This window comes from Lagopus muta, chromosome 2 (genome assembly GCF_023343835.1).
Source record: "Lagopus muta isolate bLagMut1 chromosome 2, bLagMut1 primary, whole genome shotgun sequence".
Taxonomy (NCBI): Eukaryota; Metazoa; Chordata; class Aves; order Galliformes; family Phasianidae; genus Lagopus; species Lagopus muta.
Genome location: NC_064434.1, coordinates 54870057 through 54898024, shown reverse-complemented (window position 1 = coordinate 54898024; position 27968 = coordinate 54870057). Strand labels below are relative to the sequence as shown.

Genomic DNA, 27968 nt, shown 5'->3' with positions numbered 1-27968 from the left:
ATGCCCATCAACAGGAGAATTATGGCAATGATTTTGCATGTAAAAGTGCATTTTAGGCAACTGTAGATTTTGGAAAAAAAAAAAAAATCCTCATGCTGGGCACCTGCAAGGTGAGCCTCTGTGCTTCCCAGCACTGCTCTGCACTGTGCAGATAGATAGACCCTAGATAGCCAGCCTGGTCTAGTATTAAACGGGGAGGTTGGTGACCCTGCATGTGGCAGAGGGGTTGGAGATTCATGATCCTTGAGATCCTTTCCAATCCTGGCCATTCTGTGATTCTGTGATAATCTGTTTAAATGCAGCCATGCCCGGTACAGTTGCAGCTGGAGCCCCATATGGCAAGAGCTTTCCCTCTGAGACTGGATTGTATGCCTGGTGTTTCTTTCTTTTTCTTTTTCTTTTTCTTTTTCTTTTTCTTTTTCTTTTTCTTTTTCTTTTTCTTTTTCTTTTTCTTTTTCTTTTTCTTTTTCTTTTTCTTTTTTTTCTTTTTCTTTTTCTTTTTCTTCTTTTTTTTTTTTTTTTTTTTTTTTGCTTTTAAGCTGTAACGTGTTGCTTAAACTGTGGCGTACCTCAAAGGCAGACCTTTCCCCCTTCCCAAGTTGCATGCCATGCAGTCCTGCAGTCCCCTCACACATCTTGCACAAGCGTTTCTATGGCTCAAGCCCACAACCTTCACACACACAAGCACTCCCGCAGACTTCCTCTTTGTAATCTCTACTCAGATCCAGGGTCCTGCCTGCAGTAACTGCTACAGAACTACCTCAGGGTTGTCTCTCCCTGGGCCCCCTGCTACATAAGCCTGGAAATTGGTCCTTCTCTTCATCAATCCTCTCCCACTCCTTGTGCCAACCCGTAGGATCCTGGAAAGCTCAGGTTCCCCTCTCAAAAATTAGTGCAGTGCCCAATATGAGCCCAGCAGAGCAGAGGAGCAAAGGATGCTCCTATCATGGTACACATCCTTGCTGGGACATCTCTGCTCTGAACAGCCATGAGACTTTGAAGCTGCCCAAGCCTTTACCAGCGACCTACAGAGAGCTCTGAGGACTGACCTCAATTGCTTCCTGCACAGAGTTGAACTCTGCTCTCAAGGACGACTTTGGAGAGCTTACATAACCATCAGCAAAGGATGCATTTCAGGATCCTTAATAAAGTTTTCCTGGCAAGTTGTTTGCTTTTTTTTTTTTTTTTTTTTTTTTTTCCTTTTTTGTAAGTCAATACTCTCTAGCTTTCCTGGGGCTGGACATTTTCAGGTCTGCCCAATTACATGCTGTACCAAGTTTGGTGCTTGAGTCTCAAAATATATACCAACCTCTGGTTTCTTAAGAAAGCGTGGAAAAGTCTCTTATATTTTAGTAGAGGAGCTCCAGAATATTTTGCTCTTAACTCTGTTGGTCCCCGATCTGATGGTCTTCAATGAAGAAATAAGTTAGCTAGTATTTTGGGAGAAGAGCAGTTTGGCACAAAAAATGCACAAAGCCTCCCACTGGCTGAGGCTGACCTGGACTTCATGTCACCACAGATGTACCTTGAGCCCACAGTGTCCCATGTTTGGTCTTGTGCTGTGCTTTTTCAGCTTTTCAACAACTGAGGATGTTGAGGCTACTTACGGTGTATGCAACACTCTATTCCTTACTTATCTGAGTGTGCTGGAAAAAAACCTTCTTGGCTAGATTGTTGCCTAGAACACTGCCTAAACACTAAAGATAAATAAGATTAGGAGACCATATGGGTTTAAGTAAAAAAAGAACACACTTTATTTATCTACAAGGCAGTACATTGTCGTATAAAAAATTAAGTGCAGGTGAAGCTGCACCAAATGCTATTAAGGCAGCAAATTCAAAGGCTGTTAATAAAAAAAAAAAAAAAAAAAAAAAGAGGACAATTAAAAAAAATAAAATAAAATCAGTGTTTTGCCATACTGATAAAGATTTGGTATGGCAGTACAAAGAACCATGTATTTCTAAGAACCTGATTTAGTACGTGAGACCCAAGGTAGGGAACAATTAGCTAGACATGGAACAAAACAGATAACACGAACAAGACAGTGTTCTCCCAAACATATGAAGGTGCAATACATGCTGTTACGAACCAATGTGAAACAAAACCACACATTGAGACAATTAAAAAAAAATAATAATAATCTCCCAGGAACAGTGTTTAAAAATATTGCTTATTAAAAAAAAAAAGAAAAAAAAAAAAGAAAGGGCGGGGGGGAATATAAATGATGTAAAAAAAATTAAAATAAAAAAGTCTGAAATGCTAGTGCATAGTCAATTAGCTAACATCAACATTTGTTTTCTTCCCATATAAAGCTCTACTGCTCCTTTTACACTAGCAGCATGTCTACACGCTAAGGTCTTTAGCAGCAAAACACAGTATTCATTTGGCATTTACAAAATTAAATTACTGAATAAAAATATAATTTTTCTTATAAATCTATGTTTCATACAGTAATATTTTTTTAAAGCAAGCTAATTAACCCCCCAACAGAAACACACAACGTATAATGGCCTAGAACCATAAACAGAATGAAAGAGTATTTCAAGAGGAATGGATGTCTGAGCATTCACGAACTGGATCAGTTTTCCCCCTTTGCACAGACTAGCGCGTGTAGTAATGCTTTTTTACTTCAATATTTTACACCAATGCATTTTGTTCAGTGATTTAAAATACATCTGTTTGAGTACCTGCTCTGTTATTATAAAAAAATAAAAAACAAACAAACCCCCACCCCTGGATAGCACATCACTGAAATAACAATACTGGTGTATCACGTCTGCTTGATCTCAGAAAGTACAAAAAAAAAATTGCCTGTATTGTAAGTCTGCACTTAAGATCATTAATTACTGATTAAAACTTTGTACCTAATAATTTAGGCAAGTATCGTTCATCATTCACTCAAAAAAAAAAAAAAAAGAAAAAGAAAATTCTCTTAAGTTGGGTGAAATCCAACAAGAAAATATATGCTCAGTGACTAAATGCACTTCGTGCTCTCCCAACTGTTGTACCACAACAAAGATAGGCTCGTCTCCCATTCATGAAAAGTCCTCGTGCAGAGGAACAGGGACTTCCCAGTGAACGAGGAGTGTTTGCCAACCATAATGCTTCTCCGGAGAAGTCCGTCGGCCCTTTCACATCACCAGAGTCCGGGTTGGGAATGCGGCCATGTATTTGCGTGCCTGGTCGGTCAGGGCCATCTGGTCCTCGGTTTTCCCGCAAGACGCCGACTCCCAAGCGTTGTTCAAATGCTATGTTGGAAACAAGAGGAAAGATTTGGGGTGGACGTCAAGGCATTTGTTTGTGGGCCCCCAGCTGCAAACCTGGCAGTAGGTATCGAGCAAGCCTGCACTGGGGTGCTGTGCCAGCTCCAAAGAGTGGGGCCCCTCAGAACAACAGTAAAAAAGCTCCATCCCTGCATCTCAGCTTGTGACTGCAGGGGTGGGCAACCAGACCAGCCGCACAACAGCACACCAGCAGAGCCAGGATTCAATGGCTCTCAAGTTCCCACTCACAGTTTATTCTCTCTAAGTCCATGCTAAGGACTCTGACGACCCGAGCACAGCGAGCAAGCAGCTCTGTGCCCAAAGCTGCTTTCACCTGCATGCAGCAATTAGCATGTGCCTGTGAGCAGAGCTCCTCTGGCAACAGAGGAGACGTGGGGGGACCCTTGGCAGAAGCAGCATTTTAATTATCAAGAAAGCCATTTTGCTTCTTGTGGTATTTATGGAGGTTAGAGACACCATTTAGTATAATGTTAAACTGAGATAAACATATCTGCACAGAAGGCTGTGCACAGTCTGTTTATTTACTCCCTACACATACAAGATGTTTCTCATTGCCTTAAGCTATAAACAGTAATGAAATTTCAAAGCTCCTGGAACTTACCAGTATTACACACACACTCATATACGTGTATTGTTTTTTGTGCTTCAACTCTTTCAATTACTCAGTTTATTTGTTTTTCCACATTGAGATATTCACTAAACCCTGAATAAAAACCATATTAGATACAGACAGCTAAGCATAAATTCCGAAAATGTGCACGACCGTGCTCATGCAAGCTGCCTGCCAGCAAGGGGTTCATGGGACCCCTCAAGATTAAGAAGGTCTAAGCCCAAGATCCACCAAGAAACACAAATCAAGAGAAACCTTTCCCTGCTTTCCTCTACTTTCAACAAGGTTAATCTTTGCAGCTCAAGATCTACATCACTCAATGAGGTGGCCAAAGCCTTCTCAATGCTTAGGGCACCAAGCAAGTGTACTTACTGAACTGCAAACTGGCTACTAAGAACAGAAGCACCCCAGGATGCCCATGGTTCTTTATGCTGCTCCTTCTAGTTGCTAACTGTGCAAGAGGATCCTTAAAGTATCCTCCTGAAGAATGCTCTTCGGGTTGTAAACAGTGTTATCCAAAACATGTGCAGTCAGAGGCATCATAGGAAGTGCAGATAAATTTCATTACAGGCCCTAATCAGGGCGCTGCTACACAAGGACAGAGGTTCTCTGCTCTGGAAGGCTTGCAGCCTAAAATGGATAAAAGCAGTGAATGAGCTGTGTGACCATGGTGGGGAAATGCAGGTTAGTCCTCGGGTTCCCCAGACATAGCTCTCTCTTATCTGTAGACAAGTTCCAAATATTGTTTCTGCTACTGATGCCTTTCTGCAGGCTGAACTCCTGCTCAGTTTCAGTAGGAGTTCCCTGTGTAAAGGAGAAAAAGGTCCAGCCTCAACTCATTAGTTTCTACAGCTTTTTGTGGGAAACCCGCGTCTGTGAAATGAACGAACACACAGCTACCTCTTACAAAAGTGGTTCAGCCTGGGCAGCTTGTGCTGTGAGCCTTGGGTGCACACTGCAGCCAAAAGCAGGTGTGACATACTTTTTGCATATGACACACCACAGATTCTTTTATATTTTAGTTAAACAACTCCCAGGGTAACTTTTTCAAAGGTGCCTACATCAGCTGGCAACCCACAGCCTCCTACTGATCCTCAGTGGGACTTGGGCACCTGCAAATACTTTCCCTTGCTATTTTAGAGGTATTTGCATCAGGGACCAAAGTAATTGTTGCCACAATGCCATCGGTTTTGCTTAGAAGTCAGGTACGGTCCATCCGTCTCAAAAGCAATTGGCAACTACAAAATATCCATCATTTTGAGGCAGAGAAATATGTGTCCATTCAGTACTCCCCTGTGACCTTTCAAAGCTTCAAAGTAACTGGTTAAGAGAAGTTAGAGCAGCAGAACCCTAGGTAACTGTAAATATGTAAGGGAAAGCCCATCCATCCCTACACGCCAGTTTTTAAAAAATGGAAGTAACTTGAGGCAAGTAGTGTCCCAATTTCATTAATTACATTTCATTGTTAGTACCTACACTGAGCTCTTTGTATTAACAGCCATGTGCTTAGGAAAGAAAAAAACAAAATCCCCATCCCGTATCTCCCACATCTCAGCAGGCTGCTGCACGTCACTCCTTCCACCTGAAGCCTGCTCCTCACTCTGCTATGCCAGAGGCGTAGCAGACGCTGCACGGGCTGCAGCCCCCTGTCCTCCCTCGGAGCCAGCTGTCCCCACACCCTGGGGGAGCAGGGTCCCCAGCACACGTCTGCCCCAAACTTCTTACTCAAGCTCTCCTGGAAAGACAGCACAGGACAGTCCACATTACTCAATTTTGACCCTGGTAGTATTTTCCCAGAAATCCATTACAGTATTTTTTTTTTTTTCCCCTTCTCTTTTGGGACAATTTACAATGCAAATTTACAGCTTACATCGAGCTCTCATTGAAGACGGTGAGAGCTTGGCGAATACAGAAGGATTTGACCCAAAGTAGTGTATTCACTACAGCGGCGTATTTCAATTTTACCCTGGGGAATTCGGGTAACATTTACAGTAGGTATTTTTAATAAGCTTTTCCCATCCGAAGCCTTGGCTCCGAGCAGTGAGCACATAACAAAGCACAATGCCTTGCCTTGCCAGCCCTGCCGCGCGGCACTGGAGGCACGTGTGAAAGTCATCTGAAGGCGAGAGATTCGACTGCCGCTCTTGGCAGCGAGCGCTGGGTCCCATGACTGATGCACAGCATGTTGCCTGGGCTGAACATCCGCAGCTAATGGATCGCTTAGCAAAAAGGGAAAGCAAAACTGGAGGATGAGAAGCACGGCGCTTCTTTCCATGCCAGAATCTCGGTGAGTATTGACAGGACTCTGCTACTGGAAAGCATCACTGCCCTGCAGACAGAAGCATTTCCAGGACTTATGAGAAGAGAGGAGACCCGGGCAAATAGCTTGGAGTACACAGGAAAACAGCACAGAAACAAAATTGAAATGTTCCTTGTGGAAAACGCTCACTGTGTCTCCCCTATTAGTCTGCAAATCAATGGATGAAACACAAGAGCTTTGTAATGAGAAGCCAAGCGGCTTGACCCAAACTCACTGACACTGATAGGCGTGCTTTCATTGATTCAGTGGATTCATTCCATTTCAATTCAGCCACCTAAGAGTGGGGTGTTCCCCTCTTAGCCAGTGGGGAAAGAACGAGACTTCTGTGGTATGATTAATTCCATATATGTCTTCTATTGGCTGAAAGAGCAGAACACTACTCTTAATTTTGCTGTTAATTAAAAGAATTTAAGCCTTCTCTGCCAGTATTTCCACAGCTGCATTTTGCTCTTCCATGCACAGCAACTTCTTAAGTTACAACTGGGACTCGTGAAGAAGCAGCTATGCTACTGTGTGTTCCCATAGCATAAAATCACAGACCTCCAGTCAATTCCTGATGTGTCATTCTCACTGCTTCATTTTTTTTAACCTCAGTAATCCCCTCAGCACATCCTTCTCCTGGCAGTGGGACTACCTCACTTATCCTGCAAGGTACCTTCAGCTGCCCTTGGGCAGATGTGAGCAGCAGTACAGACTGTTTAACTGGGATATCCAGTTAAAGCACTTTAAATAAAAACTTGGACCATCTAGAGAAAACAGAACCGTAAGGAAAGAAAACCTCATGGAAATTTGCTCTTTGGACTTTAATTAAAATAGCCAAAATGTTTTCAACATTTAGAAAGCTCAGACTACCAGAAGGTATCTCAGACTTTTTCCCTATTGCAAAAAGCTGGCCTTCTGGCTAAATAATCTGCAGCACATGCCACAGAAAAGGTGGCTTAGAACACAAATGTAGAATTCTTACCTTTGCAGTGAAACGATCAATGCCATAGCTCGAAACAAAGCATTTTCCTTGCACTATGGTAAAGTATCATCTAAAACAATTTGGTTTTCTACTCCATGAGGATGAGAAAAAGGGAAGCCCTCCTAGACCAGTTAACTACTCCAGTCCTCTACTCCATTTGAGAAGGCAAAGCACCATTCCTGTTCCTCTGAGGCATGGGATGGTGTTTTCCTAAATTCTGAGGTTTCTGCCCATTTTCAGAATTACAGCTTGCTACATGTGTGAGAATAGGATGGCCCAGCTCCCCAGCTTTTATGATAAGTCTGACGTCAGTGCTAGCAGAGCTACTTGGTGGCACATTTAAGAGCTTAACTCTGAAGCCCTTCATTAGACAAAACCCATGATCAAAATGTATGAGCTTTCTAAGATTAATGCAAGAGATATGGAAATGGTCTGAGAACCTGCAACTCACATTAGGATATTCAACACCTTTCTAATTGTGACCTTAAGTAATTTTATTTTATTCACAAATCAGAACACGTTGCAAATGGCTGGTAGTCAAATGGTCCATTTTCTGCAACAGCTCTGCAGCTTCTCAAAGCAGAGACCTTTGCATCTGCAGCAGGCAGCTACATCTGCTGAGTTGTTCACAACCTAAATTCTGCTGCTCTGGGAGGAAAGCACCCAATGGCTGACCTGTACTTCTCAACCACCTTTTGCTTCTGTCACTTATGCAAAGCACAGAACATGAGAGAAAGGATAACACCCATGGGGGACAAACTCAGGGCTACTTCTCTTTCCAGTGAAAATCTTGAAATTCCCAGGAATTGAGCACAGTGTGTTTCCCCCTTTCCCCTTGATTAATCAAAGAAGGGAATAAGACTATGTGACCCTCTTGCTCCTCAGGAGTCACAGAGAGGAGTAAAAGAAAGGCTCCACTTGAAATGTGCTGATGCAGGAGGGTGTGCTGCCTTGCCCGTAAGCACTGTCTAACAACAAGCTGCAAATGAAATTCCACAATTCTTTTTTAACTGAGGAAAATAAGATAATGACAGCTCACGATCATGAAAAGGTTAACCAAGTAACTGTTTTAAAATCCTTTAGACTTACTCTTTAAAGAAAAGGGTTACATAAACCGCTGAAAGTCAGGAAATTCGAGCTGAAACGTGTCAGTCTGTGGTTAAAAAATGGAAAGTGACAGGAGCTATGGGTTTAAGAACATTCTCTTTAGCTTGCAGGTCTTTTACCCTGCGTTGTTTCCTTTGTTAGTGGGGGAAGAAGATATCAAAGCAGTGCTATTTTCTTAAAAGGTTCCATTTCATGGTGTCTTTTGATAGCCCGCAGGGTTAGGTGGATGGCCTATGATTTAGCCTACTTTTCTAACTGTTAAAATGTCTATGTTAGGATAGTTTGTATTGTGCACTGCTACTTGTGTCACTGGCTACAGAACATAATGTGAAATAAAACGTAACTTTTAGACAGGAACAGCCAGGAACATCATTTTTATGTAACCTCTTATTTGGTGCAGTTCAAGCGAAACTCAGTGCAGATCTTCAGTCTGCCTCAATAAGGTCTTCAGACATTATCCCAAAATCTTAACCCTTGAAGAATTTCTTGACGAAGCCAAGATCTCTGCAGTGAGACTGAGTATAGTTTGAGTGACAAAAATGTAGGATACTGGTTGCAGCTAGCTCCAACAAATATAAAACAAAAGTACTTGGGATTCATGCAATGCACTCTAAGCCCAGTTCCACCCTAAGACAACACAGTGGGATGGCGAGACATCTCCTGTTCCTGACAGTAAAAGAACATCCCATACGCAACCATGAGATTTACTGTGCAGGACAAAAGTGCTGGCTGAATCTTCATACCTTATCAGAAAAACCCTACATACAGATGCTAATACACCCAACATTTTATGAAGAGGGGAACAAACAAGAGTGTAAACCCAAGTTTCTCTACTGTTTTTCTCTCTTGCAATGGTGCAAAACTGATAGCACTCTATTCCCAGAGTGGTTATATCCAGCTACCTGTCTTTGCATGCCAAATGCTGTGACATACTGTTCCTCCCAAGTTGATGGTGAATCACGATGTATTCATCAGCAACTATTTACCAAGTTGTGCATGACCAGCTCTACATCCTGAGAGTTTGCATGGAACATCGGTAACTAACCAGACTCCAGTGAGTTTGTGGCCAGACACGTGCCTTTTTCTTTAAGTACAGGCAGTGAAAGTTACTAAAGCAATGAAAAATACTTCAGACTTATAAACATACTACTTCCCTCTTACAAAAGTTTAATTTAAAAAAGTAAAATAAAATTTTAGGAACAAATTGTATTAAAAGCATAACTGTGGGGGGAAAAAAAGTGTAGCTCATTCTCTCTACTCTCTCTCTCTCTCTTTCCCTTCTCCATGCACACAGCCGAAGGTGGAAACAGTGCTGTAATTCTTACTTGGACTAGAGTCAATGAAATTTGCTTAAGTCAGAAAGGTTGGATCAGACCCAAAGTATTAACAACAGCAATGTAAACATACACAGACACAATTATATTTCACTCCGAAGAGTTCTCTAGTGTTTCATTTCTACCTGCATGGAATCAATGGATTGAGTCCAATATTTATACGTGTCCGTGTGTGTGTATGCCTATCTGTATATGGGCAACACAACAAATTATGAATCAGAAAGTGTAGAATGATAACATGCTAACATCTGATCCATGCAAAATGCTACAAGTCAAAACTGAAGCACAAATGCCAGCATTTTCAACCACTTTGCACCCTTTAGACAGGTCATGTCCTCTCTATAGGTGAATGGGGAAAAGCATTAGGGGCACAGCAGCAGTATATCCCTTTTGGCATGCATCAGACCCAGATCGTGGCTCCTTTCTGTACTGTACAGCACCAAATACCCCTCTGATGTGAGACCAAGCAAGTCTAACAGCAGAGGAAGCAGATGCTCCTTCCTAACCAATGACACCAAGTCCAGCACAGACAGCACAGTGAGGGACAAATGATACAGCACTGTTATAAAACGCCTGTGTTTTATTCTGAAAAAACTGTCTATGCCACAGACACAGTTACCTCTAGCCTCATTTTTGCTTACATTTCAGCTGAAATGCTCAATGCTTCCTCATCAGCAAAGAGGGTTACATATTGGTACACCAAGAAGCTGAATCTAAGCATTCATTTTGGGGCTTCTTACAACTGCTTTGTCTTTTGGTTCAACACTTCTTAAGCACTGAAATGAGATGGAAAGTTCTTCTTAACTCAGTTTCTACTCAAGGAAAAGTCCTCTTTATCCAAACAATAAGGATATCTGACTTCTAACATGCAAAACTAAGGACTTTTCCTGACCAAGGAGTAAAGAATGGGATCCAGAACAACCTGCAACCTGACTTATGTAAACTTCCTGACCAAAATCAGTATAAGTTAGGAGAGAAGGTTAAACAAGCTCTTTCATTTACAGTGGCTTGTTAAGAAATTATTTTTAGATAGCAGGAAACATAACATTGTTATGCTCAAGATCAAAAGTACCTACATGCACCTTAGATGCTGCATTTTTATTACAGGCAGAGCACAGGCAACCACCATGTAACAAGACAACACACATCTCTACCAAAATGTTAGCTAACTCAACATTTTGCCCTAACCTTACTAAGGAGCACGGGATATGGCCTCTCAGGTGTGCCCCCAAATGTGTCCCCAGAGTGGGAGCCATGGGCTGTTCTACCATGAGATGGTTCAAGTTCAGTGCCCAGATGACCGCCCCTGAGCCTGAGTAGCAAGGACGTACTACTGATGTTTGATATGCAAAAATGGGGCTGTGTGTAAAATTTTAGTAGCTTACGTTATAATGCCAGGCTAGAGATCCTTGATGCAAACCCTGTTTTGTTCATTCTTTGTTATTGTAAATAACCCCTTATGTAAATTCTGAATAGAAGCAGGAAAAGAAAGGATTAGCCATGTAGACTGTCCAAAAGTCAGTAACTGCGGTGTTATTTATGGTTTCCTTTCTGACGTGACTCACTCTGGAGAATGACTTTCTCCCGACCCACCCACGTGGAGAAGGGATAAAAAAATCACTTATCCACCTGCCTCAAAAACAAAGGTTGTGGTGGAAGGATAATTAATCACTATCTACACTGTGTTTTGTTCTCTGAAAGATGTGTGAGGGCCCGATCTAAAGCCCACACAAATTGACAAAAAGGCTGCTAAGGATTTTGGTGGGCTTTAGGTCACGCCCAATGGAAAAGAAATTTATGTATTTGAAAATATAGCAAGTTTATACATTTGTTGTTAACACCACGAACAACCACAGCTACCCAAAATCCAGCCTGACACCCGGCTGACATTAAAACAGTCACAATTTTAATTCTGCTCAGGGGCTCTAGGATGTCCAGGGAGTGCTAAGGAAGCAGTGCAGACCATCACTCACATCTCCACCTCTGGTGCATCAACAGAGCAGCCCCTGGGGACAGACCCCAGCCCCGTGTCATGGCAGCACAATGTTGGGCTGCAACTGGCCAGGAGTGCTGGCTGAACCTGTGCTGGCACAGCTGGGCTGCCCAGGTCCATTCTCCCAACCCAAGACAGCTGACAAGCTCTGGCCAACGCCGTGCTATCAACATACATACGTACAAGTGTATGTTTTGTTACCTGCAGTGGGCTAGCTAGTGGCCGGTTCCTAGGTACAGCAAATGTTTTGTGGAAACTGCTCTCCTCTTCTGACACTGGCATCTTTAAAATTGAGCTGGTAAGAAGATTCTGAACAAGTAAGGAAAGAAAAAAAAAATGTTTTCAGGTATTTAAGAAAACCACTTGAATTTGAATGTACTAAAAGCAAATTCAGCCTGACTGTGAAGCAAGCAATGGTGGGCACTGCCACAAATGCAGCACTCAGCCTTAAATTCTCAAGTACAAGAGAAACATCAATTTAGAATAATCTTGGTGAGGCACAGACCCATGCATAAGCCAGGCCCCCTTTGCACAAAACAAAGCAGAGCCTCTTGTTCTTTTAACAGTTTTAACTCCTCAGTCCAGTCATTCCAATACACAGATGCAGTAGTTCTCCAAGAGCACACTGTATGCAGACTGCACAGGCTGCGACTGCAACATCAGCTACCTTCTATAGGCATCATAGCAACCTAATTAAGAGCAGGATTTTGATTATACGTGCTTAATACAGGAAAACAATACAGAAGTAATGAATAATGCTTACTTGTGAGGAAGGTCAAACAAAAAAAATTCTCTCTTCCTTTTAAGAACTTTACAGATGTAAAACAAAATAATCATTTGGCAGTGTGAAAATATGCACTTACTGGCACATCTTCCATGGAAGATGCATGTGTAAAGAGCTGAGTGTTCAGGTTTTCTCCTTCCCAGTGGTTTGAGCAAAAAAAATTTCCAGCTTTATCTGTAGGAGACTCCACCTGAAAGCAGGAAAGGCACCGTGATAAAACCCAGCATCTAACTGACCAGAGAGAGATCAATCTGTCAGTTGTTTAACAAATTGAACAAATATTCTTCACAGCTGCACATAACACACATTTACAGTACTTTCTTTTACTGCAACCTTGCTCTTTGTTGAAAAGGTTCTCAAAAAAATCCCTTAATATAACTTTGAATACTTGCACTCAGTGTTCTGTCAGTATTCAAGAGTTTAATCCTCTAAAAAGGACGGAGAATATATGTATTTTTAGAATTTTAGTGACAAAGTGATATAATGCAGCATCCCCAAATGTTCAGGTTTCTAAATCACTCCGTGTAGCTTGGTCCCCGTGGGGTTCTTCTATAGTCTTCACCAGTATTAGAAAGATTCAATCCAAATTCCTGTCTAATTTTTTTTCTTTTTAAGTTTCAAATGAAAACTGCATTAGAACAGCCTAAGCAAACCCCTGCTGAAAACAGCAGAAAGACTTCTATGGAAATCAATGGGAGATGAATTAGACATGCCTAGTACACTATATAGAACTGACAGTAAGATCTTGGGGCTCACATGAAAGAAAAACAGACACAGCTCTTTAATAGAAAAGGTATTGGTCTAAGTTTCTCAGCAAAGAGGGCTGAATTAAATTGCCTCAAGTAAGTTTGCGATTTACCTCTTGTTTGATTTTCTTCAGCAAAGGGGGTCCACTTTCATGTAGCCCTGCCACTATCGCAGATTCCTCTGACTCCTGCTTGATAACGTCCTGCAGATCTTCTACAAGATGAGTCGGAGTTTGAGGCTGAAAGGAAGAAACGTTACACACGGGTCCCAGAACATCCCTCTACACTAATATCAAAGCAACTTTTATCATTGTTTCCTTCTTACCAGCATCTTCAAAGGACCATATTTGATTTCCTGAGCTGCAAGTGCGTTTTTGAATGGAGTGGGTGTTCTTGGAGAGCTCTCTAATATCGACCTCTTGATTGCAGGAGTTCTGAAACTTTAGAAAGAGGAAAAAAACTTTAAAGGAACTGGATGGAAATATTAACTCCTTACAAAAACACATGCATAAAAGCAATCATTGTGGTGAGATTTTGACAAATATTTTCCTTCAACCATATAATCTGTTCTGCTCTTCTGTGTCCTTCTAGAAGAACATCTATTTAACTTGAATAAGATGGAATGGCTTTATTTAAAAAAAAAACAACTGATGAGCCTATGTGCATGGTCACAGCCTTCCTCTGCAGTTACGCAGTGGAAGTCTTATTCCAAACTAAGAAAAATCTGAATGCATTAGCACATAACTCTGCAGGAAGCACACAGCCAGAACTTTGGGCGCATGCAAACCTGTAAAAAATGAACTCTCATGAACCTGGCAAGGCAGCGTGAGAAAAAAACTTACATATGATTTTCCTTCTGAGTTTTGAAAGTCTGGTCCCTGTGGAATGGGGTGGTAACAGCCACCTTATGGCCACACACCGGCGTGGAGGTTAGTGCAGGGTTGTCCAGGTTCAGATTTTCGTGACTGGGCGATGTGTTTAAGAACTGTAGACAGGAAAAGAAAAAATCAGCAGGGCCACCCAGATTGCGATGCTGACTTCTTCAGTTGACTTTACTGAATAGAAGAAAAATAAATTGTTTCCTTCTCATTGCCATAAGTGACTCTCTTGTCCCTGCCATATGGGTAGGTGTGTGTAGAGTACCTGACTATGTGTAAAAACAATATTCTGCAAACTATCTGGTTAGAGCATTCAGAAAGTAAGGACTAATGTTTCTATTGTGAGAAATCATAAACAAGATGACACTCCATTCCAAACAAAAACCATCTCTACTACTTAAACATCTGATGTGGATTTTTTGCAAATAGAGTGTAATTAATATCAAGAGCTTGACGTAAGAAACAAGAGAAAATGAGTAGGGGATGTTTCATGAAGAAACCCTTTGGAAATGGGTTTTCTACAATTCCACAAATTTTTATTAGGGGAATCTAGATACTTCTGAAGCAGTAAATAAGGCAGATATGACAGGAAAATAAATTTCTTATCGTCTCTCTCAAAACAAAGTGCTCCATTTTCACAACATAAAATGAAATTTGCTGCCTACAACAGGTGTGTGTTTTCCGCTGACTGAAAAGGAGGTGGAGATAACAGTTTGAAGAAAATTGCTTTTCCATGAGTTCCTCTTGGCAGCCAAAAATATGGCTTCCATTTCTAGTATCTATAAATCTATGAGTGTTGTGGTATCCTTCATTCAGACACTGATTCACCAGGTTACCTGCTGGACTTCATGTGTACCAGATTAGAAAAATACGGTATGTATGAAAACATGGATTTTACTGGACAAGTGATATATGATTAAAATACCTAACACATAACTGGAGATATGGTGGGAGATCATTATCTTGCCATCTATATTCTTCATGAAAAAGTATTTATCTGACTTTAATGCCAAATCAAGGAAAAAACAACAGAAACAGACAAATGAAAACAAAACACTTTTAAATAGTGCTGCAGCTGTGAAACAAAGCAACAATGCACAGGAATTTCAAAGTGCACACTGGACAATTGTAAGAGGCAGACCTTCTCCTCATTCCTATTCCACTCCGCCCCACAATTGGAATTTTCTGGTTGTTGCCAGTTTGTCTCACAGCCTGAATGCTATTTAAATGCAGTTTGGGGTTTTCTAGGTCAATGAATCATACTGTAAGTGGACAGTGATGGAAAGTATTACCAATGATCAGAAATGTTTAACTCTAGTAGCTGAAGGAGTTAACGGCGTGAGCAAAGCAAGCAATCACAATCCCCTACAAAAACAAACCAAATCAAAAAGAAAAACCCAAGCTCCACAGATGAATTTGAAAGAAGAAAATCAACAGTTAGCTTGCAGATGATCTACACTCAGTGGTGAAGACTAGGAATAGTGAGAAGATTCAAAAATTGAGTGAAATCAACGAGTGCAACGGTAATTAGTCATTTGTTCCAAAGGATTAGTTTCTAAATTGTTAACACTGCAGCGACTTTTGAGAATTAGTAACAGCTGTGCAGAAGTCTTGATCTACCTGCGAGGGAGAGAAGGGCAGGCTTTTGACAGGGGAGTGCTTAGAAGTTGAGCTGCTGCCATCAGCCAGTCCCAAGGTGCTACTGGGGCTACTGGCTAAGGGGCTGGCATGCCCTCTCCTTTTGCGAAGGACCAACGGAGTCGCACTGCCCTGCGAGGCAGACAAGGACTTTGGTGAGCCAGGAGGGCCCTGACTTGACATGGTTTTGCTCAGGTTTGAGGTGGGGCGTCCTGGAGGTCTACAAGCACTGGCCCCTCCATGTTGCAGCTGCACGGCTCTGCCTGAAGTAGTTTTGCCAGCCAGAATGTCTGTGTCTTCAAAGAATTCAAAACTGCTGAGATCACCCCATGATGAAGGATCCTGAAACAACGTGGGAGGCGCGGAGCCATAAGACAGTATATAGTGCCACCTCATGAAAATGCAGTGTTAGGATACAAAGACTTTCCCAATTCAATTCTGCTTGACCGTGTTTATTTGTTTACTGATTCTCAAATCTCTTATTTGTGTTTTCGATCTATATGTCAAGCATATCGAGTTAGCACTCTATCAGTGTTGGTGAGGTCCTAAAGAAACAGTCAGTCAAATGATGTCCTTGCTATTGGCTAGTCCAGCATTTTCTGTGCAGAACAAAGACAAAAAATCGTTAGGAAAAAAAAGCATGTGCCTTAGACTCCCAGCCAAGATTGGTCTCCTCTGAGCCAGCACAACTGCTCTGGAGGTGCAGAAGGGGATTTGGCACTGCGTAAAGCCGACCCCTCCGCTGCTGAAGCAGAGTGCCACCAGCAAACATATTTCCCCTCATCATTCCTGTTACACACATTAGCCGGGAGACCGCGATGGAAAAAGGACATGTCAGTGTCACTCAGCTACCTTGGAGTTAAAAACAGTGTTTCCAGTTCCTCACACATGCTAGGGCAGACCCTTTTTGCTCTAGGAAGCAGCAATTGATGCTACGACAGGAAATTTTAAAAAATGATGCAGATACATGATCAGCCACATGTAAACCTACAGCATGTGTCACTTCCAATCTAAAAAAGTATTATTTCACTGTTTAAAATCTTCCATGGTGTCTCTGCTTTTAGCTTAGGGAGATGCAACACAGTAAGAGGCTGTTTGAAACTCGTAATGTGTCATTCACTAATCACATTCCCATACCAAAGTGTAGCAGGAAAGGGAGACATGCACAGAAAGCAAACGCTTCCACACTCAGGGGCTTCAATTACAAGCAGACATATGTTGTTATTTCAGAAGCTAAGCTTCGGATCTTGTAGCAATTAGAAGTTACTCAGAAAAAAAACCAAAAACCAACAATACTTTTAGGATGGTCCCAGTTCCTCTCCCCTTACTCCTTGACCACACACAAATGCACCTGAGGCGACAGTTCTACTTACGGAGTCTATTAACTGGAGTGTTTCTGCAAATTCTAAGAGATTCTTAACATTATCCAGGATGTTGCTCTGGTGAACAATCATGCACCGTGCAGGGGACGCACTTTCCTCAGGTAAGCAACCATGATCCACTGGCGGAGATGGAGTACAGTGGTGATGTTCCCCCAGACAGGAAACAGGTGCATTGTCACCACTGGTCCTGGTATTGTCAGCAACCGTGGTGCTGTGCCAGCCGGGGTAGTTTGCTGTGTGGTTCTGTGTCTAAAGGAAGAAGCAAAAAAAAGGAAAGGAGGGGGGGGGGAAGGCAGAAGGAACTTAGCAATGAAATTGCATAAGGCGTCAGATGCCACTGGAGGAAAGATAAAAGTAGTTGCATCATCATCTAAAAACTTATGTCTATGAAACAATTGTCAAGATGTTTCCTTTCATCAGTGCAAGACCTTGTTTTAAGTAATTTCAGCACTGTGTTTGTTATCCCAAAGTTACCTCATAATTCACTTCCAGGATTATGAATGTGTGTCATGACTAGTGGATTATCAATTTGTACTGCATTACTCCAAAAGTTCAACAAGTGTCTGCAAGTCATTTTCTGTGAGAAGCATGAAATGGCAGGGTTTCCCTAATGAGCACTCAGCACTGTAGAACACTAAAGAGTTTAGAGTTAGAGTTGCTTTTGTTTACTTATCTCCTTCTCTTCTTCTATCCCTGTCTAACACTACAGCTTACACCAATGCAATGAAGAGGCTGTCAAATCAACGTGGTTAGGAAAGCAGAAGAACATATTAACAGAAGTTTCTTTCCAGTGTGATCATGCAACAGAAGAAATTGCAAAACATTAACTAAAGTTAAAAAGTGGCCAAACTAACGTATCGTGCATGCAGTTGTTTTTACTATTAATTTAAATATTACCCAAAAAAAAAAAAAAAAAAAAAAAAAAACAAAGAATCTGCTGGCTATCACCTTTCTTCCAAAATGATTTGTGGACTCTTGGCTTTGGTGATGGTGTTAAGTAACTAAGTGAGGGTTTTCACATATAAACATTCAATGGCACATACAACAAAGTGTAAGAATTCAGTAATAGCCAGCATTTGTTCCACACATGCAGTTATGAAGGATCTACCATTATTTGGAGAAGTAAAACAAACTGTCAAACATGCACCAAGTCTGAAGCTTACAAAGTGTATAAAACACAGCTGAAGAAAAGAATACAACAGAGAAGAAAAATCTAACGTATAGGCACTACATTTTCATCACATGAACCATTGCACACTTTGAAAAACGCAGTTCCCATTGGTTTAAGATCTGTGGGATTTTTCATTTGAGTACAATCATCACATTTCCAACATTATGTAATGTTACAGAGCCCAGCCCTGCTCCCACTTTGCAAAGTAAAATACCTGCAAATTGAATTTTTTTTATCACAGAATTTACAAAGCAGATACAGAGTATGCATGTGCTATGTTTCATCCTTTTTAAAACAGAAATATAGAGCCTCGATTAGTATCAAAGGCAAAGGGGGAGTAAAAAGTTAAGAAGACAAGCACTGGGGTAATGCTGCTATCCCTCCATCCAAGCACACAGTGACAATCTTACTGGTAATGCCTGCTGCCCTTTCAGTTCATTCTCAGTCGACATTAGTAGCAACTCTAATTCCTTTATTCGTTTTTCTTTCTCAGGGTCTTCATCATTATAGTGTCTCTGAAATTAAGAGTTAAGGGAAAAGAAAAGATAAAGGTCTGATAGGATGTAGCAACTAAAATGCTCGTGGCTTGCCGTTCTGTGGTTATAATAGCCAAATTAGACTCAAAAGATGAAACAAATGTCAATCGTGTTTTCCACTATCAAAGTCCCTGCTGAATTTCAGTTCAGACATTTGAAATGGAGAAAGCAAAATCTATCACACTAGAAGACAACTACTGTGTGTTAAATTCACTTCAGAAAAAGCAATTATTAGCCAGGTCAGAACTCCCCCACCTTCCCCATTTTCTCTCTTCACACATATTACATTAAAATATTTCCTTAAGGTAAGATGTCTGCATTTTGACTTAGCAAAGGTTTAACAAATTGTCTCTCGAAATGATGTTCAAATTATCTACCTGAATAGCTGCAGCAGCTGGCTGAGGAACATTGACAATATTTACATGCAGTGCTACTGGATATGGGATCTGACCAGGGACCTAGGCCAAAAAGCAAAAGAGACTAAAAGTTATTACTTCTGGCATATCACCTGCCTACGTTGTGAATCTGCTTTAAAAACACATTTGCTTTTGCAAGCTTAATATTATAAAGAAAAATTTACAAGCAAAACAAACAGCTTTTAGAACATGACAGTGAGTACTACAGAGGGAGAAAGAACATTTACAAATGGAGCAGGTACCCTCCTGATGAAAAAAATGAATAATTTGTAGATGCATTTGTGAGATGTTTCTATCTCAAAAAAAAAAAACAAAAGATGCAATTTTTTATCATCTAAAACGATATTGTAAGCATTTAAAGCAGAGACCTGTTTAATTATTAATTTCATTATTAATTGTTAATAGGAATGGAATCAGATTAAAACACTACTGTTTACTTGGTTCTGATAGGGAATCCATTCACAGAGTATGGCCAAAATGAACCCAGAAGATTTTGAGACAGAACACAGAGTTAATCAGATTTAACTCATTTTCAACATGGCTACATTCACCACTATAAAAAATAGCACTCAAAACATTTCCAGTGGTTACAAGATGCTAAATATGCTGAACCTGACTCCACCTGTATGTCAGCAGTGGATTTGAAGCAGGCATATACCCATCACTGCTTAAGTCCAAACCATCACCTGACCCCAAACATAAATCAATTCTCCACGAATGGGAAAAAAACCCCAAAACTTTGTTTTACTGGAAATCAAACGAATTGCACCCACCCATCCCACAGAAGGAAACAAAACCGAAAAGCGCTTCCAGGAGCTTACGTTTTGTGGCTCAGCAATGTGATAGTAGGGGTAATCACTGCCCAGCGGGGCCTGGCCGGCCCCGGGGAGTGGGCCTGCAGGTGGGCTGTGGGCAAAGGCCATCAGGTGATTGCTCTTCTGGAAGCCGGTGGCTGCCGAGGGCAGCCCAGCTTTGGAGGACTCCTGCAGGTAGCCCTCCTGCTCAACCTTCCGGCGCATGGTGGAATTCCAGTGGTTCTTGATAGCATTATCAGTCCTGCAACAGAAACGTGTACGCATGAGGGTTGTTATAAGTGAGGCTAATAGGCAGGAGGACGCTGTTAGCATTTGTTCAAACCCTGAGCAGTGCTCTGACCTCCACCTGGCTCTGGCCCTTACAAACGCTACCCTCGACCTCTCAGGAAAGATGCTCACAGTAAAAGGGAGGGAAGAAGACAACTGAGCTACTGTTGTTTATACGCTGCCTGAAGCATTTAAAGCATATAAGCCTGAAGTACTCAAACTGCAAGCAATGAATACCATCAGCTTCACCCCATTCCCATGAGGTGAGGTGACACTGAGCCCAACACTTCTCTTATGTTCCCCTGAAGACTACCAGCACCACCTTTGCAAGTCTTACTGTTTTATTGTGACTCACTACTGGAAAGAAAGGCTATGGAGCACAGCTGTCAAAAGACCAGCTTCCAAGCAACTTTCCAGCTGACCACCTAGGCAATGAGAGCACTGTACTCTGCACACAACACTGCTGTGATGGCTATTTGCCTCAGAAAAACTGAGGTTCAAACTCTCTGAATCATGGGCCAGAAAAAGTAAACTTAACAAATCTGTGAGATTGTATACAGTCAGCAACAGTTCCTCCGCTTGAAAAAAATCACCACCACATAATAAGGTTGAAATTAGTATCAGTGATGTGTGGGGGCTACATAGAAACTTTCCAAGTGGTAACTGCTTTCTTGCCCTCTTCTGGAAGGTGGAAGCAGCTTATGGAATGTCCACTTGAAATGATATCACAATCTCAGGCATTGAAGATGCTTCAGCAAGAAACAGGAATAAAAATGGGAACAGAAAACCCTCCTCTGCTTACAGTAGTTGCTCAACACACTTTATGTTGAGTCACTTCTACTGTACAGTGAGTAAGACTCTGAATACCTAAAAGTATATGTAACTTGTGCATGTGCTTTCAATGAGATAAGTATTTCCAGGACTGCAGCCCAAGGAAGTCAGCTTCTCCAATTTTATATGAGGATTTATATGTGGATTATAGGTAAATACCTTCTGGATAATTCATGAGCAATGACAAACGCTGAAGCAGCCTTCTCCTAAATCATTCTGAGCCAACATACTGGATTTCACTTTGCAAGTGCACTCTTGGCTGAATGTAAACTAAGTTCCACTTGCAAGTCTGACTGTTAAATTATTTTCAATTTTGTCAATTATTGAACATACATTCAGGAAACTTGTACAGTCTTGCTCTACTTACTGCTTTTTTTTGTCTATGGCAAACATTAAAAGCATGTAAAAATGTCATGCTGTTCCATGTACTGACCAAACAGCACAGTTTCCCACTGAGACAAAAGCACATTGATGTCATTGGCTTGCCAGGTTTTGATTCCAAAATTTTCTATTTATAATGCAAAGGCTGAAAAGGCCTGCTTGAACCTACAGCTTTTCCCTTTTTTCCTATTTAAGAGCTGAAGGCATATGTCATTACCGTCCAGGCAGCAACTTTGCAATTTCTGCCCATCTGTTTCCCAGTCTCTTGTGTGCCTGGTAAATAATTCTATCTTCCTCTTCTGTCCAGGAGGTTTTCTTCACTTCTGGATTCAGATGGTTGTGCCACCTCTCCCTGCACTGTTTTCCAATTCTTCCCTTCAAGTGCTTAGCAATGACCGACCAGCGCTTTGGACCATATTTCTGCACGAGTTCTATCACCTTCAAAGAAGGACATAAAAACTGCCTGTATTTAATGATGCATAATGAATCAATGAAAGTTTTACTGCAGTGGAGAAGTATTTTCAACAACATTTTTCAAAATCGCTATAGAAAAACTAACACAAAATTAAGGTTCCCTGTTTCCCATTTACACTTTTACCCAAAAGAAAAAATCTCGTAACAGTTAGGGCATTTCTAGATTGCATTTCTACATTACAGCGCTATAAAGCAAAATTAAATAGTTTGCATAGAAAACTTAGAAATACTTAAGCACTGATAAGGCAGTATCAGTCCTGCCTCAGGCAGTTACAACAGTTAAAACCACTCAGCTCTCTGGAAATTTTGCCCCAATACATGAAATCTGTTATTAAGGTATTAATTAAATGGAAGGGAAAACTGATTACCCTTTGATCCTCCTCTTTAGTCCATGGACCTTTGATAAGTTCTGGGTTTAACACTTTCTGCCACCTGTGCTGGCACTGAACATCTGTCCGATTCTAATGAAATATGAAACACACAAGTAGATTATTCTTTGAAAAAGATGAATGTAGAGTGATGACTCTCTTATCTATGTGCCTCCAGCATATTTCACAGCCAACTACGATTACTAAGAGAAAAAGGAATCATACAATAGGTCAGAGAAGAAGGTGCCCAACTATCATTTGGTCAGTGCAACTGTTTCTGTAGTTTTTGCAGTTATGACTGTATAGCCCAGACTACACAACCTCAATCATCATCCTCTGGCACAATAGCTGTTGTGCTTCTGCTACAGCTGTAGCATTCACAAAACAATTCTCTTTTAAACCACTTACCCAGAGTTCACCAAAGCTACTTTTTTTTCTCTGCACTAAGACACTTTGTTTCAGCTTTACATTGACCTTTGATCATGCAACACTCCCTGGCCCCCATTTTAGTCTGTTTGATGTTCCCTGGCCCTCTCTAAGAAGTGAAAGGAAAATTAAGGCAAGGGCTTCACAGAGTTCTAACCAAACTTTTGAGGTCTCCAGATGTGGAGGTTTTATCTCCCGCAAAAAAGTAACTACAAAAACCACTCCCCTTTCCCTTACTTGGAAACCTCTGATAAAGAGTTGTCACTAGAATTGGAAACAGAAACTAGTGTCCACCTACAGGAAGGAAATTGGCAATGACTTTCCAGTCTTCTGTGCCATTCTGTTCCACAAGTTTCTTCAGTTTCTCATCCTGAATCATTAAAAATAAATAGATAAATAAAATAATTAATATCATGATCTCTTATGATGCAAATGAAAGGCACTCAAAATTAAGTTGCCCACTTCTAACTCTGTATGTATCTATTACTTTTGTTGGCTTGTGTCTTGAGAGTAAGAGGAGGTGGTCTGCAGTCTTCTTGTGTTTTTAATTGCCCAGATCCGGATGTTTTTCTTCTTCCATGGATTTTGGTAGGCTCTTTACAGTGCTGTAGGAGAAAGGCTGATTTTTTCCATGCTCTCTGACTCCCATTTTACTGCTCCCAGCAGTGTAACTGTTACTCTGTTACTGGATTTACAGGAGTGCTTGGACATTTTTGATGCCAGGCATCACAGCAAACAATGACACTGAGGCACCCAGCTGTCTGGGGACCTCTGGAAATCACAGCCTTAAGCTTTGAATGTCTTGCAAGTAATGGGAGTTCCAGTAATTTGTTCATTGCTGGTCCGTTTACAATGAAAGCACAATAAAATGAGTGCTCCTGATGGCTGTGAGGGAGTTTTGCATGCTTGCAACAGCAAGAAACTCAGCCCACTATTTTTAATGATAAGGCCAGAAATATAGACCCTCGAGACAAAAAAGCAGCAGTATCATGTATTGGGAAAGATCAAGATAGGGGAACTCACAAGAACTGCCCCAGGAGATTGGAGGAGGGCAATGACCCCCATGGTACCTCCCTGGGCACTCCTGGTCCTCGTGACATGGAAGAGGCCACTGGGCCACGCAGCCATCACCACCACAGCCACTGCCATAACAGCAGGCTGTGGATTAAAAAATAAGTGCTTGCAAAAGGTGACCTGCCTCTGTTTATATATCAATATACGTTGTCAGAGAGGAGAAAGTCAAAACATAACTCAATAACTGTATTAATGCATTTCATAATGAGAACAAACCAGTTCAATGGCCATGGGACATCCACCTGGCAAAGGAGTTTGATATCAGAATTCATCTGGAAAGTCAGCACAAGGGTACCGTGACTAAGGCATTATTCTGACCTTCAGAGGCAAAACACATCTCAAATGCTCAATTTTGGTACGACTGGGTTTCTTTCTTCCAGCTTTTAATTTATTTCCTCTCCGAATCACAATGGTGCAATTAAAGTGCAAATTTCAAATGGCACAAAAGTACCAGCAGTTTCTGCCACAGTTGTTTGCTGCTGTGGGACACAGAGCACACGTCAGCTTGCACATAGCAACTGCTCTCAAACACAAAGAGGCAGCGGGAAGCGCCCAGCACTGCCACAGGTGACTCTGCTTCTTCAACAGAGATTACAGAAGCTCAAATACCTGCAAGGCAGACCATGGTGGACATTTAAAAGAAACCAACGATCCTCAAAGAGAAGTAAAACGCTGCATGTAACTAATGGGTCAAAACCATATTTATTCTCAGAGCTGTCACTGCTACACTCTCCTTCTGACTTCCCCCATGCAGGAGATGACCGAACTGGCAATTACCTCTTCGCGGGTCCATCTGGTTTTCCCTAGGTGACGTTTCCCAGCCTTAGGAAGCAGGCCGTCGTAATCATGGTCGTACATCTCAACATCTTCTTCATCATCATCGCTGCTGTATATGCTGCAGCAGGAAACACAGCAAGACACAGAGCGGAACGTGAGGACTGGAGCTACTTAATTACACAGCACACAGAAAACACACAATCTTTACAAAGGTTACACAGATAAAAGTTTTAAAACTTGCACAACAAGATTTTGTTCTGCATTCTGTTGTTCTTGTATTCCGAACTGGTTCTGCTGTTTTTGGTATCCACAGATACAAGCAAAGGGCTGGCAGCCTCCTCGCTGCCATGCATGTTTGGACCTGCTCACACTATTAGATCGGTGGTGAATTACACATTTGGCAAACTTTCAGCCAATGGGGGTTTCGAATTAGAACACAATGTTTGGGACAATAAAGAGAACTGGAGGCTGTGTCCATTACACAAGTGCACGCTCACGATCTTTAACTCATGCCACAAGTTCTGAACAGTGTTCGTGGTTTGCTATGGCCAATAGGACAGGTAGCTGCATGGCTCCCAAACGAGATATATGAATACAAAAGGCTCACCCATAATGACCTTGTTCGAGCCCATGTTTATGGGTCCTGTGTGTGAAGACAGAAGTTTCTGTGATGAAGTGAAGCCAGTGAGTGGTAGCATAAATGTGGACAAGCATACAGAATATCCTGCAACCAACCAATGAAGGATTGAGCCACTTTGCACTGCCCATTTTGCTAATTCAAGGCTTTATTACCTCTACTCCATTTCTAAATACCTCATATTGTTTTTGACACACTGCTGCTCACCTCCTTCATGACTAAGGGATTTCCCCAGAGGCTATCAGGGGTAAAAAGGGCTCTCACCACTCTCACAAACAGCACTTTTCCCCCAGTGAACCAGGACGGCTTTGCAAACAGGGCTGCCTTTCTGCTGGGAAACATTTTATTTCCAACTTCTGTGATAGGAACAGCACTTTTGACACTCTGGCAGAGACGAAACTACAGCGCTCAAACAGAAACAGTGTTATGTTATGAGACGAACAACTGCGCTCTATCTGATGGCACAGAGCTATGGGATGTTACAGGATGACTAAGGCAGTCAAATACAGTCATTTTGTAATAAGGCAATTCACTACACCCTAATTCCCAAGCATTGTTTATCCTGTTTTCCTGTTTTCGAGAGACCACGTTTTAAAACAAGCTTCAGCAAAGACGCAGACACCTCAAACGCGGGCTGTTGAGCACACACCCTTTAAAGCACGCGGGGTTAATCGCGCCTTCACAGTCTGCAGCCCTGCTTTCTGCCCCGCTCCACGCAGGACGCTCCCCATCGTCTGCTCCCATGTGTATGCCCAGCTGCCGCGGCGGCCACTCAGCGCCCGGGTCACGCACCGACAGCGCCGTCGGCCGCCGGGGCGGGCAGAGCTCGGGCGCTCATCTGCCACCAGAGCTGCTCGCGCGCAAAGGGAGCTCTGCGGCTCCCAGGAGTTTGGCAGGGGGAAGAAGCACATCCCGCCCGCGCCGCGCTGCTCCCGGAGCACGCTAGGCAGCGCGGGTGGCTCGGCAGGACCTGGCTGACGGAGAGCCCAGCGCGTTCCCCGCGTCCTCCAGCGGTGGGAGAGCATCCCGCGCCCTCGGGATACTCGGAGCCCCCACAACTTTCACCGGCGCAGGGGCTGAAGACTGGAGTCAGAACAGTGCCGGGCTCTCTCTTAGAGCAACCGGCTAACGGGGGGGGGGGGGGGGGGGGGGGGGGGGAGGGGGAGCAGAAGAGAAGGGGGAAAGAAAAAAAAAAAGAAAAAAGAAAAGAGAGGGTGGAGAGGAAATGACTCGCTGCTGCCGCTACCGCGATTGAAGGAATTCGGGCAGCAGCAGCCCCGCGGGCACAGCCCTCTCCCGCTCCGCTCCGCGCCGCGCCGCGCCCCGCGGGGTTGGCGGCAGCCCGCGCTCCGCTCCCGCCGGCACGGCCGCTCCCGGCGGCGGCCGAGTCCCTGCGGGAGGCGCCCGCGAGGCGCCCGGCCCGGCAGCGGCAGGCGGGGTGATTCATAGCGGCACCCCGCGCTCCGCGCCACCCCGCGCCCGCTGCCACGCCGAAAGCCCCTTCTCCTCGGGAGCGGCCGCGCGGCCGCGAGCGCTGACGGACGGGGCCGGCAGACTGACGGGGAGAGGCAGAAGCGCGCCTCGCTCCGCTGTCACAGCGCAGCGGGAGGGGAGGGGAGAGGGGAGAATGCAAAGAGAAAGAGAAAAAAGCCTCCACGTGTCCGACCCGCCGTCCGCTGCTAATTAGACAACAACCCCGCGCCAAGCGCCCGCCCGGCAGCGCAGCGGCGAACGCGACCACGAGGTTCTTACTACCGCCCGCCCGCCCGTTCCGTCCCGTCCCGTCCCGTCCGGCCTCGGCTCGGGCACGGTGACAGCTCCGCGGAGCGCACCCCACAGCCGCCCTCCGCCGTGCTTGCGGGCAGAGCCCAACCTCGCGGCGCGCAGCCGCACCCGTGGGGCAGAGCCGCGCTCCTGTGGGGAAGAGGCAGCGGCTGCGAAATAAAATGGGGAAATAAATTAAAAAGAAAAAAAAAAAAAGAAAAAAAAAAAAGAAAAAAAGGAAAAAAAAAGAAAAAAAAAAGAAAAAAGAATAAAAAGAAAAAAGAAAAAGAAAAAAAGAAAAAGGAAAGAATAAGAAAAAGAGAGAGCCCAGCCCCACGCCCGCCGCCCACCTGCCGTCACGGCCCGCCGGCAATGAATGAATGAATGGGACGGGACGCGCTGCCCGCCGCCCCGACAGCTCCCGACAGGCAGCCCAGGACGGGTGGGCAGCGAGCCCTCGTCCCTGCGGAGCGCGGGGCAGCGCAGGGCGCCCGGTACGTCCCCTCGGGGCGAGGGACGCTGCGGAGCCGGGGCGATTCAGGTGCGACGGGGGCGGCTGCACTGCCGCCCCGTTACGGGAGAGCTCTTCTCCCGCAGCCCCGCGTCCCGTGTGACAGCGCGGACCCCCCGCCCCGTTACCTGTGCCGGGGTCTCCGGGCCATCCTCGCGGCGGCCGCTGGGGGAGGAGGACGGGGGAGCCCGCGCCCGCCGCCGCGCCCTGCTGCCGGGCTGCGCCCAGGCGCTCCGCCGCCGCGCAGCGAAGTGCCGAGGAGCCGCGGGAGGAGGAGGAGGAAACAGGTTGAGATTAAAGAGTAAACTCTGTAAACAGAGATGCCATCAAACAAAGGGCTTTTGGACACTCCCCCTCCCGCCAAATCTGGCGCCCCTGTAGTGCGCAGGCGCCGAGTGGCGGCCCCGTGCCGCGGCGGCGGGGAGCAGGGCGGGCGAAACGGGGCAGCGCGGGGCACGGCACTCGGCACCCCCTCTCGCC

The 27968-nt window shown here is 43.6% G+C and overlaps 1 protein-coding gene across 3 annotated transcripts; it reads right to left on the bottom strand.

Annotated features, from left to right (window-relative positions):
* Positions 1–1881: 1881 nt before the first annotated feature.
* Positions 1882–27739, bottom strand: MYB (MYB proto-oncogene, transcription factor). 3 transcript variants are annotated; one of them, XM_048936741.1, is made up of 16 exons: positions 27617–27715; positions 24577–24694; positions 23024–23095; positions 22300–22392; positions 21675–21895; positions 19985–20219; positions 19125–19205; positions 18622–18726; positions 17032–17289; positions 15641–16000; positions 13985–14127; positions 13468–13582; positions 13256–13381; positions 12476–12586; positions 11814–11921; positions 1882–3248 (listed from the first exon to the last, which is right to left on the bottom strand). In XM_048936741.1, exons 1-16 carry the CDS (start codon positions 27637–27639, stop codon positions 3132–3134), a joined length of 2286 nt encoding a protein of 761 aa, XP_048792698.1. In that variant the 5' UTR covers positions 27640–27715; the 3' UTR covers positions 1882–3131. The 3 variants fall into 3 exon arrangements, with proteins under 3 accessions (XP_048792698.1, XP_048792697.1, XP_048792696.1); XM_048936740.1 differs by lacking the exon at positions 15641–16000 and having other exon boundaries at positions 27617–27739; XM_048936739.1 differs by lacking the exons at positions 1882–3248; positions 11814–11921; positions 12476–12586; ... (1 more) ...; positions 13468–13582; positions 13985–14127 and having other exon boundaries at positions 15466–16000.
* Positions 27740–27968: the final 229 nt, after the last annotated feature.

Coding starts and splice junctions, on each gene's coding strand:
- MYB (XM_048936741.1), bottom strand. CDS start 27,639: ATGGCCCGGAGACCCCGGCACAG. Junction 21,896..22,299: donor CTAAAGAGGAGGATCAAAGG/GTAATCAGTTTT, acceptor CCTTCTTTGAAG/GTGATAGAACTCGTGCAGAA. Junction 17,290..18,621: donor AAGGGCAGCAGGCATTACCA/GTAAGATTGTCA, acceptor TTCTTCCTTTAG/ACACAGAACCACACAGCAAA.